General features: G+C 45.0%; 2 protein-coding genes across 2 annotated transcripts in view; one reads left to right on the top strand and one right to left on the bottom strand.

The window, feature by feature from the left end:
• Positions 1–9984, top strand: part of LYPD1 (LY6/PLAUR domain containing 1) — a 45877-nt gene extending 35893 nt beyond the window's left edge. Inside the window, exon 3 of the mRNA XM_045783261.2 lies at positions 4964–9984. Coding sequence (XP_045639217.2) covers positions 4964–5199 — 236 coding nt within the window. The 3' untranslated portion in view covers positions 5200–9984. The remainder of the gene's footprint in view (positions 1–4963) is intronic.
• The window catches only part of GPR39 (G protein-coupled receptor 39), a 191522-nt gene continuing 184197 nt past the window's right edge, over positions 5637–12961 (bottom strand). Inside the window, exon 2 of the mRNA XM_087857115.1 lies at positions 5637–6142. Within this exon, the coding sequence (XP_087713241.1) occupies positions 5637–6142 (506 nt within the window). The remainder of the gene's footprint in view (positions 6143–12961) is intronic.

Here is a 12961-nt window from a genome sequence, read left to right as displayed (position 1 = left end):
TGGCCTCAAAGAATGAATTTGTAAGTTTTTTTTCCCCTCTTCTATTTTTTGGGATAGTTTAATAAGAATAGATATTAATTCATTTTAAATGTTTGGTAGAATTCACCTGTGAAGCATCTGGTCCTGAACTTTTGTTAATTTGGAGCTTTTTGGTTCCTGATTCAGTTTTGTTACTAGTATCTTGTCTGTTCAGATTTTCTATTTCTTCCTGAATCAGTTTGGGAAGATTGTATTTTTCTAGGAATTTATCTAGGTTGTTTAATTTGTTGGCATGTAACTTTTCATAGTATTCTCTTACCATTCTTTGTATTTCTGTGATGGCATTCGTTCTTTTCTGATTTTGAGTGTTCTTTTTCTCTCGATGAGTCTGCCTAAATGTTTCTCAATTTGGTTTATCTTTTCAAAGAATCAGCTCTTGATTTTATTGATCTTTTCTACATTTTTGGTCTCTTTCCTATTTCCTTTCTTCTAACTGGGCTTTGTTTTTCTCTTTCTAGTTCCTTTAGGTATAAGGTAAGATTAAGATTTTTGTTTCTTGAGATATCCCTATATGAATGTAAACTTGCCTCTTAGAATGCAGTTTTTGCCATGTCTCAGAGATTTTAGACCATTGTGTTTTCATTTTCATTTGTCTCCATGTATTTATTTTGTATTTCCTCTGGGATTTGTTGATCCATTGGTTATTTAGTAGCTTGCGATTTAGCCTTCATGTGTTTGGTTTTTTTTCTTTTTTTTTTCCTTTTTTCCTGGTAATTGATTTCTAGTTTCATACTGTTGTGGTTGGAAAAGATACTTGATATTATTTGTTTTTTTCAATGTATGGAGACCTGGCTTTGTGGCCTAATATATGATCCATCTAGGAGAATGTTCTATGTGTACTTGAAAAGAAAGTGGCGGGATTGCCTGGGTGTGGCTGTGCAACAAGGTAAGCTCAGGATCCTCCTCCTGTGCCATCTTCTCTAGCGGCCCTGTTGCTTTCTGATGAGCTTACCATCTACAGAATATTCCATCTCGTTCAGTGTTACTGAAGGTGAAGGCTGTCTTGTGGGTTTTCTGTCTGGATGATCTAATCTAAACGGAATATTAAGGTCCCTGAGTAGTCTATTTCTCCCTTAGGTCTATTAATATTTGCTTTATATATTTAGGTGCTTCTATGCTGGTACATAAATATTTAAAAATGTTCTCTCCTCTTGCTGGATTGACCCCTTTGTGTAATGCCCTACTTGTCTCTTATTACATTCTTTGTTTTAAAACCTATTTTGGCCAAGTATCGCTCTCCCAGCTTTCTTTTGGTTTCCATTTGCATGGAATATCTACAATTAGTTTTTATAGGCAGTGTATTGATGGGTCTTGTTTTGTTGTTGGTAGTGGTGCTGTTTAATCCAGCCACTCTTTTGGAGAATTTAGTATTTATATTTAAAGTAATTAGGGCTGTATACTTAACAGCTATTTTTTTAATTGTTTTCTGGCTGTTTGGTAGTTTCTCTGTCCCTTTGGCTCTTGTCCTTTGTGATTTGATGACTTTGGTATGCTTAGATTCCTTCCTCTTCTTTTGTATAACAACTTATATCTACAAAGTGTATTGTAAGTTAATAAGCTTGAATGCATTCAAAAGCTCTACATTCTTTTTTTTTTTAGTTATTTTTTTTTTTTTTTACAATTTTAAATGATTTTTTATTATATTATGTTAGTCACCATACAGTACATCCCCGGTTTCCGATGTAAGGCTCGATGATTCATTAGTTGTGTATAACACCCAGTGCACCATGCAATACGTGCCCTCCTTACTACCCATCACCGGTCTATCCCATTCCCCCACCCCCCTCCCCTCTGAAGTCCTCAGTTTGTTTCTCATAGTCCATAGTCTCTCATGTTTCATTCCCCCTTCTGATTACCCCCCCTTTCTTTATCCCTTTCTTCCCCTACCGATCACCCTAGTTCTTATGTTCCATAGATGAGAGAAATCATATGATAGTTGTCTTTCTCTGCTTGACTTATTTCACTTAGCATTATCTCCTCCAGTGCTGTCCATGTTGTAGCAAATGTTGAGAACTCGTTCTTTCTGATAGCTGAGTAATATTCCATTGTATATATGGACCACAACTTCTTAATCCAGTCATCTGTTGCAGGGCATCTCAGCTCCTTCCACGATTTAGCTATTGTGGACATTGCTGCTATGAACATTGGGGTGCATATGGCAAAAGCTCTACATTCTTACTCTCTCGCCTCCATTTTGTTTTTCATGTCACATTGTACATCTTTTTTTTTTTTGTACCTTGTGTAACCCTTAACTAAGTATGGTAGTTATTTTATGACCTATCTCTTTTAGCCTTTATACTAGCTTTATAAGTAATTTACTACCTCTCCTATATATTTACCAGTGAGATTTACAGCTTGTATATGTTTTGTCACTAATTAACACCCTTTCTTTTCAGCCTCTCTTTTGTTTAACATTGACATTTTAATTATAATAATGTGTCTCTTCGGGGTCACTTTATTTGGAACTTTCTGGGCTTCCCGGATATCACTTTCCTTCCCCAGGTTAGGGAAGTTTTTGGACATTATTTTTTCAAGAAAGTTTTCTGTCCCTGTCTTGTCCTTCTGGGTCTCCTATAAATGAGAATGTTAGTCACTAGATGTGGTCTCTTAGGTCCGTTAAACTACCTACACTTCTCATTTTTCTTTTGGCTGCATTAAGGGGGGTAAGTTTCTCTGATCCTTTCTTCTGCTGAGCTCTTCTGGTGTTATTTTCTGTTCGGTTACTTCATGCTTCAGCTCTGTGACTTCTACTTCACAGAATGTTTATCCATTCTTCTCCCAGTTTGGGGAGCATCTTCATGACCATTATAACTCTGAGGTAAATTACTTCGGTCTATTTCTGTAAGGTTCTTTCTGAAGTGTTATCTTGGTCTTTCATTTGGAATGTATTCCTGTTTTGTTTGCTTCACTCTTCTTTGTGTTTCTACAAGCAGCCTATTTTCATTTGAATAGTTCCCAGTAGTCGAGGATGAGACAGGTCAGTGTCCCCAGGGGGAGGATCTCAGCACCTAGATTCAGTGGAAGCCAGATCTGGAGGCACCAGCTTTAAAGAATGGACATATATATAGTCCTGTGGGACCACAAGTGTTAAGATCCACTTGCCCCAGAATAGGTGATCTGGATGTGTCCCCTGGGCATCAGTCACAAAAATCAGGGCCCCCTTTGTGCTTTAATTATGTAACCCCCCCTGTCACCACTCCTTAGCCCTACAGAGTTAGGCTTAAAATAAATCCTCAGCCATGTCACTAAGTAAAAATGCAAACTGTAGAACAGCATATAGGATGTTTTACCACTGACAAATCTGTGTGCACACATTTTATTTTTCCATGGGCACATATGTAAATGTTTAGAAACAGGCCTACCAAACTGGTAAGAGTGCTAACCTTTAAGGGGGACCTAGTCAGGGGGCATTTTCACCTTAATTTTTAAAATTCACTTAAAGGATGAAAGTTTATTGAGGTTGAACTAGCAGATGACTGTAAAAGTTCCTAAAATGGCAATGGGTAGAAAATGTAGGGACTATGAGAAATCTATAAATGGGCAATGCCTGGTGGCAGGTTTCTTACAAATCAAACTGTGCCTCTCACGCATAGACACACGTCCTGTCCACAGACCTTAATCAATCTTACCAGAGCATCTGTCTACAGTGTTCAAAACAGAAAATCCATCCTTTTAAACGTGTAGCTATAGAACCAAAATGATTTAAAATTGTACGTTTTAAAGTTTTTCTTTATCTCCCACTTGGAAGTTTTAGGTTGCTCAATTCTTTACTATTTCTCCATAACCCCAAGCCACCACTCCTAAGGGGGAGGAAGGCGCAAACCACAGCAATGCCTGCAAACACACAGCTCTGCAGGTACTTAGGGAGTGAGGGATGTTGGAGCCCTCGGCTGTGCAGGCAAGCACACAAGCTGAAGCCATTCACATCCGGGTCCAGCTTTAGAGGACATGTTATTTATCTTCACACACACACACACACACACACACACAAAACCACTGTTTTTGTGGTTTACTGGCTGGCTGCTTTGGCATATATACTAGCAAGGATTTGACAGAATGGAGCCAGAATTTAGGTTCAAATCCCAGCTCCTCTATTTCCCAGGAGTGTGACCTTGGGTAAGTTCCTAACCTATCTTGCCCTTCATGCTCCCCATCTGTGAAATGGGGACCTCCCTTGTAGGGTTGAACTGATACGCTACAGCCCTCTGTAGAGGGGCCTACAGGTAAGCACTTAAATGACGGTAGCTATTATTCAAATTGAATAAGGTTCCACCTTTAAGAATGGAAAGGATTATTCAAGATAACCTCCTTTGAGGACTGAGCGGTAAGTCCCACGTGTTCTACGTGCTCCTTTCCGTGGCTTCACGGTATGTGAATCAATGGAGGCCGTGTGATGCTAAGTAGGCAGATGGCCATCCATTCTGAGGGCAGAGCTTGTTTCCTGGAATAAGGCTCTCCTGGGTACACGGTCCACATCAGGCCACCCCCTCACTAAGATGTAGGGAACCTTGAAACCTCAGACAAATCATGGCCCCTTCAGTAGGGATCTTATTCTCATGGGGATTAGTTCTTCAGGGAATCCTAGGACTTAATACCCCCTGGGTGAGAGCGATCATTATAGTAGCATTCTCCATGGCAGGAGATAGCTACAGCAATAAGAAGCAAAGAAAAAGTTCCGTATAAATTTTTTTTTTAAGTGAATTTGATTTTAATAGCTCTTTGCAACAATTGGTCAAAAACAATGGAGCTCTCTGGGGAACAAGTCCTCTTCCTTATAGATGTTGGCGCGGGAGGGGTAGGTGCTCAATGAAACAACCCGAAGTACTTGCCTGGCCCCACCAAGAACCTGGGCTGGGAGAGGAGAAAGCAGGAGCGCGCCTCCAGCCCTCAGCAGGGCACCGAGCTCCTGGGGTCTGTGTTGCAGGCATCATGTACCGCAAGTCGTGCGCGTCGTCGGCAGCCTGCCTCATCGCCTCGGCCGGGTACCAGTCCTTCTGCTCCCCTGGGAAACTGAACTCCGTGTGCATCAGCTGCTGCAACACCCCTCTTTGCAACGGGCCCCGGCCCAAGAAACGGAGCAGCTCTGCCTTGGCCCTGCGGCCAGGGCTCCCCACCACCGTCCTGCTCCTGCAGTTAGCGCTCCTCCTGGCTCACTGCTGAAGGTGAAGGGGATGCTCCCCCCTCCTGCATCGTTCTTTGGGCCCCACGCTCCCTCTGCTCCCCAAGCTTCTCCTGGGTGTCCTGTTGTTCTGGGTGGGGAGGGGCGTGTGTTCTCTTTCAGTTCTTCGCCCGCGAAAAGAGCTCGGTGTAAAACTTTTTTTTGTAAGCTCTGAATAAATTCAGTCTGAATTTTCAGTGTGTACTTGAAGGAAGGGCAGGGGCGAGCGACAGTCTGCCCCCACCTCTCCCCGGGAGTCAAGGTCCGGCTGCCAGAATCCGCCCTTAGAAGGTACTTCCGTGAGTATCCATTTTTCCCAGGCCCCGAGCTGCCACTCTCGTCCCTCCCAGGGGCCCAGTCTGGGTCAGGATAACGTCGCTTTCGTAGGGGGGCTGGGGGTGGGCCGCCGGGTAGCCCTCGAGGCTTCCATCCTTGACATTCACACTTCCTGCTCCTGCACACCATTCCCTGCGGCAGAAGTGGGTGGTTTCACCTCCGAGCTGGCCTCTGGTGACTCGAGACTCCGTTGCTGGGGCGGAGACTCAGGCTTGGCCTCGCTCTGGAAAGTGCTCAGGAAAACCTTGTGAGTTCTTGCGGAGGAACCGGAACGCGAAGCCACGAAGAGGAGGGGGCGGCGCGCCGAGCGGGCGCTGGCGGCCGTGGAGGTGGCGTGGGCGCGCAGGTGCTTGCTGTGGTTGGCGTGGGGCAGCGTCAGGCGGCAGCGGAGCACCTGGCCGAACACCCTGCGGAACTGCTGCGAGGACACGTTGTACAGCAGCGGGTTGACGACGGAGCTCAGGTAGAAGAAGGTGTCGGAGAAGGGCAGGAGGATCATGTAGGCCCGGAAGTAGGTTTTGGTCCAGTCGTGCTTGGGTTTGGCCGCCGCCATAATCCTCCGCACCTGGTTAGGCATCCAGCAGACAGCCAAGGTCACGACGATCAGCCCTGAGCAGGCGAGAGGACAGACAGACAGGAGCAGCATGAGCGCAGTAATGCAAGAAACAAAATACTGAGCGCCCCAGTCCTGTGCTTACTGGCCAGGAAATGGTGCCAATTTTTCAACGTTGCGCTTGACCGCTTTGCTTGCCACCAGCGGAAAGGAATTTCACAGTGTTTCAAGGCCGGGGGAGTTGACTGTGTTAAAGACCATTCAATGCTTTAGACAATTGTTTGTACCTGTTGATAGCTCTTAATTAAAAAAAAAAAAAGTTTTCATTGTTGGGTATCCAGAAAGCAGATTATGGAGTCTAGTAATCTGGTTTTGTCTTTTTAAGGCAATAGATGTACACACTCTGTAAAATCAGGTGAAACAATATTTGTATTTTAATGTCCACATAAAGACCCAGTGATATTTTCAAGACAAATGGAAACGGTGTCCCTTGTCACAAAGAAGCATATTTAGTCACGCTGATGATTGTGCATTCAATTTCAAGGGACACAAAATCGGGAAGAGCCTGTCACGAAGAATGTTTTTGGAACATGTATTTACTAGGTGGGTACACCTATAATTCTAATGCCTGTTTCTGCAACAGCACGTCTGTTCTTTTTCAAATATTTTTAGTTGTACCATCTCTTCCACATGCATGAGGGAAAAAGACAGTTATCCTCAAATACTGGAAAATACAAAACTTCAAGTTTGGCCAGTAGCACACTCATCGGCTTTGCGGGACTGAGCTGCAGCCTCCAAAACGATCAGGCCCCACAGGGACCCCACTCTGACCCATAAGCAGAACTTAAGTTGACTGTTTGCATGGCCCTGCATTTGTATTTCAACTAACACACTCATCTCTGTTTCTCTGACCTCTGACAGAGAAAACACTTATTGACAGTGACCAAAAAATAAACAAAACACATCCCCAAAAAGGAAAATCAGGAATCTACACAGCATTTGCTTTCTCTGCTCTGGAGCCAAGACCCCAGAATGTAAGGTCCCGTGTGGAGAGCTGGTATCTTAATGCTGTGTTTTGAATTTTTAGAAATGCTTCCTCCCTCTTCTGAATCTGATTATCATAATAAGGAGGATTCATTCACATTTCGAACCTTTGTTCTTTCTAGGAAACCACACAGAAGCGACGGTTGGCAATAATCCCTTCTGCCTCTGAGCCATGGTAAACATTTCGTTAATAAATGCTCCAGGAAACGCAGCCATGTTTGCGCCTCCGGGGTTGGCCCTCTCACTCGCACTCACCTGAGCATGACTTACCTGGTGGCCATGTGGCCCTAGGTATGTTCTCTACCACTGCAATAACCCAGTTCCCTCAACAAACCCAACTGTCAGCAAAGGTGGCCCTGAAAGCTCTGCTCCCCTGATAATTTCCAAGGGTTCCTCTTGTCAAACCTTAGCCCAAGCTTAAAACACAAACCAGTTTGCTTACTTCTTTCCTTTGAGTTTGCTGCCCTGATAACACTCAGTGGATCTAAAAATAAAATGAGCAAAGTAACATAGATCTGATGAAAAGGCCAAAAAAAAAAAAAAAATCACCTTAAGACTATCGTCTGAATCACCTAGTTAAAGCTGCTGGATGGAAACAAAAATCAACATTTTTCTATGTTAAAAAAAAAAAAACACCTTGCAGAGGAAATCAGGAGCCTTTTTCCCACTGTTTCCAGAAGCACGGACACTTCCAGCCATGTGTGCTGTTCCTAGTGGGTCTGTAAGTGATTTCTCCTCGTTTGTTTCAGAAGCAGTTCTGACTGACAGGCTCATCTCATTAACTGAAAGAACTAGGAAGCTTCTCATACCAAGAGAAGCTACATGTCTTCATCGAGGCTTAAGTTCTTTTCCCTGCTCTGCCACTGCATTTCAGACAAGTACAACCGTCTTCATCTGAAGACTTAGTTCCCAGAACATGGAAATCGAGCACAGGGCTTCAGATGTGCGCTCTGCCACACTGTGAAGGTTGTACTTCAGGCAGAAAGGATCTAGGAAGGCGAGAGAACCCACTTGTACTTACTGGGGTTGAACATAGTACAGCTTTGCAAGCCCCTGGATGAAAAGCAGTGAGAAAAGGGGGTGGGTTTGGGGGGCAAGTTACAAAGCTGTTGTGCTTTTGTCCCAGCTTTGGCCCTGTTCTGCTGAGCTCCTGTTTGCATGTCCCTTCTTGTTACCTTCAACCCCTTTGCTAGTATCCATTGCCCTCGACTGACCTTCCCATCAAAAGAAGCAGTTCGCTAAAAAGCAAGACCACGTATCTTAGGGATGAGGCACGGGACAGGAGCAATTGAAAAGTTGTGGCCTGATTTGCAGTTTTAGCCAGGAGAAAATTTCTGCTCTGAAATCCAAGCGAGCTAGAGTCAATAAGCGGGAGGTGCCTTGTTCTGAACAAGTTGCCAAAAATAGAGAACCAGACCCAAGATTTTCCAGCGGTAAGGAAAGGGGAAATCTTGGCTTTCTGGGTATACAGTAGCAAGGTAGGATAGTAAATACGAACTTGGAGAACGAGAGAGACAAGGAGCCGAGTTAGAAATCCACAAGGATTAAATAAAGATGAGGCATCAGAGGGGCGCCCGGGTGTCTCAGTCAGTTAAGCTCAGGTCATGATCCTGGGGTTCTGGGATCGAGCCCCAAGTCGGGCTCCCTGCTCAGAAGGTTGTCTGCATCTTCCTCTCCCTCTGCCCCTCCCCCTGCTCCTGCTGCTAGAATCTTAAAAAACAAAAACCAAAAAACAAAACGATTAGTCATCAGAAAAATCTTGACATCTAACCAAGAATACTGTAAGGTATTGAGCCTTCCCTGTGTCAGGCTCTGTGCTGAGCACTCTGTGCTGCCTTCCTACGCATTTGTCATTTCTGACAATAACCCGGTGAGATCAAAGCTGTTACGATCTTCATTTTACAGAGGAGGAAGTTGTGTCTCAGGTTAGTTGCCCACATCCTGCAAACGAGGACACCTGCTTGCCAGACTCCAAAATCCTTTATACATTTATTATTTTTTCTGAAGGACACCTGATTGTTTCTCGTTTCCTTCTGTTTGAAAAATACAGGAAACACACGTAAACATGAGCCATAATTGCACCCTATGAAATGGATATAAAGCAGCACTGACCACTAGAAATAGAAGCTACCCAGGCGGCTTTACACTTAAAATTCTGAATAGTCACATTCCAAAAGTAGAAAAGCAAGGTGTCCATTTTAATGTTTTGTAACTGAATCGACCCCAATATTATTTCACATGCAATGTCAACACGCAATTAACCTAAAAGTGAGAGCTCTAACATTCTTTATTTTCAGACTTTGAGACCCAGTGTGGCTTTTTTTCTTACAATACGTTTCAGTCGGTCACCAGCCACACCTGGCTAGAGTGTCGCACACGTGCAAGTACCCCTCCCCACAGAAGGACTCTTTATTGTCTCCTCCTCCCATTCTCCCACCTGCCCCCTTCCTAGCCACATACCTGGAGAGTCCTGTCAAAGCAACGAATCCCCACCCCACCTGTGTTTTTCTTCCTAAGATTCTGATGCGATTATCATATGGCTTCGCTCATATGCGGAATATAAGGAATAGAGCAGAGGACCACAGGAGAAGGGAGGGAAAGCTGAGTGGAAAGCAATCCGAGAGGGAGACAACCCATGAGAGACTCTGGACTCCGGGAAACACGCTGAGGGTTCCAGAGGGGAGGGGCGTGGGGGGATGGGATGACTGGGTGATGGGTAGTAAGGAGGGCACGTGTTGGGATGAGCACAGGGTGTTGTACGCAACTGATGAATCACTGAACACCGCATCAAAAACTATGTACTATACAGTGGCTAACTGAACATAATAAAAAAATAAAAAATAAAAAAAAAAAAGATTCTGATGCAGCCGAGCGGACCCTGATCACCTGAGTGTGCCTTCTCAGCCCAGGGTAGAGCAGGTCTAGCCAGTCTTTTCCCACGAAAAACCTTCCATGTGAGGGGACTGCCAGTTCGCTACAGCCGAAATAATTCTCAAGGCCCAAAATGGTAGTTTGCATGTCTCATTCTAAACCGTGCCTCGTCATTTTGGAATAACAGACCGTGCCAAATACCCGGCAGGGCCGTTGGAATATACTTCCCCCACCGCAACTAGAGGTGGGGAAAGATGGCTGCTGGCTTTCCTCCTGTGCTTTGAAACATAATTCTGTTCAAGGAAAATGGAGCATTAGGCATACAAGCACTTACCATCGCCGGATGCGAAGTGTGCATCCGTGGGCCATGCAATAGAGGCTGGCCTCTGGTGGGAAGCTGGGGGGAACCAAACCAGCCCCCTTGTACAATCTGTCCTTTTACAACAATGGGTAATTGGTCATTTTTACATTTGAAACATAAATTGCATTATTTTAGATGACACTGAGAATAACTATCATGTCCAAAGGTAACTTTATTGGGCTGTTTGCAACTGTCCCAGCTCCCATCCTAGATACTCTAGCTGAGACAAATGTCTAAAATCTTATTCAGGCCTTAACAGAGTATACTAAAGATTTGACTAAATTTATGTGTGGCTGCAATCAGTTTGGACTTACATCTGGAAAAATCTATAATGCTTTGGTCTGTATGGTACAATGTGTAGCCCACAGTTAAATAACTTTACAGTGAACTTGAATGAAGATCAGTGAACTGAACCCCGTCCTGTTAAGAAGGTAAACTGTTTTAACTACATTACTGATAGATTTGTATTATATTCCAGACAGCCTCGTGCTCTGGGTTAAGAAATACCTTCATAGCTTATCTGTTTTTCCACATAAAGTACTACACTAAAATGACAGGTGCCATTAGGCGATGACACAGATTTATTCCCGGTGGAGTAATGTTGTTTAAAAAACAGAAGTAATACCGATGTCCAGCAACATCTCACACTAAAGCCTGGCATTTCAACAGAGCTAAGCCAGCCTGCCTGGCTTAATCTGTGGAAGACGTGAAGCTATGCTACTTGGGACATGGCGACATTCGTGTGTCTGACTCTGGGCCCTCTTTCCTCCCCTCTAGCCTTTCAAGTGAAGGTAGCTCTTCATGGGCTCCCCAGAATTCATCTTAGAGTCCTCAGAGAACGGCAGAGCGGGTCTCCCTTTGGAGACCAGGCGCAGAACCCTGTTGTCTTACACATGAGGGAATGGAGGCTAAGTGATTGACCCAAGATCTCCAACGGCGGGGGGGGGGGGGGGGGGGGCAGGACTCCCTGTACCTTGCCTTACTGCTCAGAACATGGGATTCGACCCTAGATCGACAAGCGAGCCCATCACGCTAGTCAAGTGTAGTTTTCTGTGCTCCAGCTTTAGGCTCAAATGCTGACCAGCCACACCGCATGGAATGCAGGGCGAGGCAGGTCAGTCTCAGATCCCAGCTCAGGTCAGCACACCTGTCCTGTACAGTCTGGATTCAGTTTCAGAACCAGACTCCTGAAAAAGACAGGCACACAGCGAAGTCCTGGGGCACATGCTCCTTCCCCACCAAAGGAAGGTGAAATACAGCCACGGGAGCTGGAGCATGTTTGGAAAACAAGGTATGAATCCAGGTCATGACCCGGTGACCCAGCTGATAAGGACTCCATCTATCCATCAGTCTGTCCAGATAACACAAGGACCTGCTGGAAAGTAATACTTAGTCTGTACTAAGCCGAAAAGATCTGGAAATTCCATCTTTCTCCAGCAAAGGTAGGTTGTGTGATTTAAAGGAATCCCAAAGATTTGCTTTTCCACCTGGTGTTGGGAATGCCATTTCACTGACTCACTGAAGCCTCGGGGCAACAGGGGGATGGTGACAATGATTTAGATTTTCTGTGCTTAGCATAGCTTTTCTATCCTCTTCCTGCCCAGAGGGTCAAATTCTCTCTAACCCGACCTCAGTGAGTAGTAGCTATCTCCCCTTCCACTCCCGTCCCCCCGACCTGTCCTAGGCACTAATGATAAAAAGCTGAGGAGGACGAGGCAGAAACAGCCTGGTGACTGCTAACAAAGGGCCATTAGAGCCATCTGGCCACAGTTTTATGGCAGCCAAGAGCGGGTTGACCCTCCCATCAGGGGTGAACACTCAGAAAATTAAAGAAGAGCGAGAGTTCGCCTGGAAAAGGGCACCCAGGCAAAGACACAGCATGAGCAGGGGATGGGGCAATCCAACAGCAGCTCACTCTACGAGCTGCCAGCCTCTGTATGGCCTGGGCCAGAACCAGAACGCAGGGTGGGTGGAGACAGTGGGAAATGAGGCCCATCAGATACCACTCCATCAGGTTTTGTGGACAATAAATTACCCAGCATATAGTAGGCTGAGGAGCAGCTGCTTGTCGAGTGACATTTAAATAGCAATTGTCAGTGGAAAGTAAGCATATGGTTAGTTGAATGAAAAGCCAGGAAAAGACAAATACATCCAATAGAAGGTTTTAGCACTTTCTCAATTTCTATCTGTGTTTGCCAATCTGCTTCTGGCAGCCAGTTGAGACACTGATCTCCCTGACTTTGTCCCATCCAAGGAGCCCAAATCAGCACTAACTTTGGCTTGGTCTCTAATCTCTGAGACAGTGGTTCTCAAAGCAGGGTTCCTGGAACAGCGGCACCAGCACCTCTTGGGAACTTGTTAGAAATACCCATCTTAGGCTCCAACCCAGACCTACTGAGTCAGAGACACTGGCAGCAGAGCCCAGCAGTCTGGAATTAACAAGCCCACCCATTGATTCTGATGCTTACTCAAATTTGAGAACTAGTCTAAGACAAGCACAAGTTGAGGGGGAGCCTGGGTCATCAGGCATTTGTGGCCCTGTCACTGTCACATTGGTCACATTTTGAAGTGTCCCATTTTCCTGAGTGTCTGCAGACTG

This window comes from Ursus americanus, chromosome 1, assembly GCF_024610735.1.
Source record: "Ursus americanus isolate L20-20 chromosome 1, mUrsAme1.1.p, whole genome shotgun sequence".
In the NCBI taxonomy this organism is placed as follows: Eukaryota; Metazoa; Chordata; class Mammalia; order Carnivora; family Ursidae; genus Ursus; species Ursus americanus.
The sequence above is the reverse complement of the archived record's forward strand: the minus strand, read 5'-3'. Positions and strand labels throughout refer to the sequence as shown.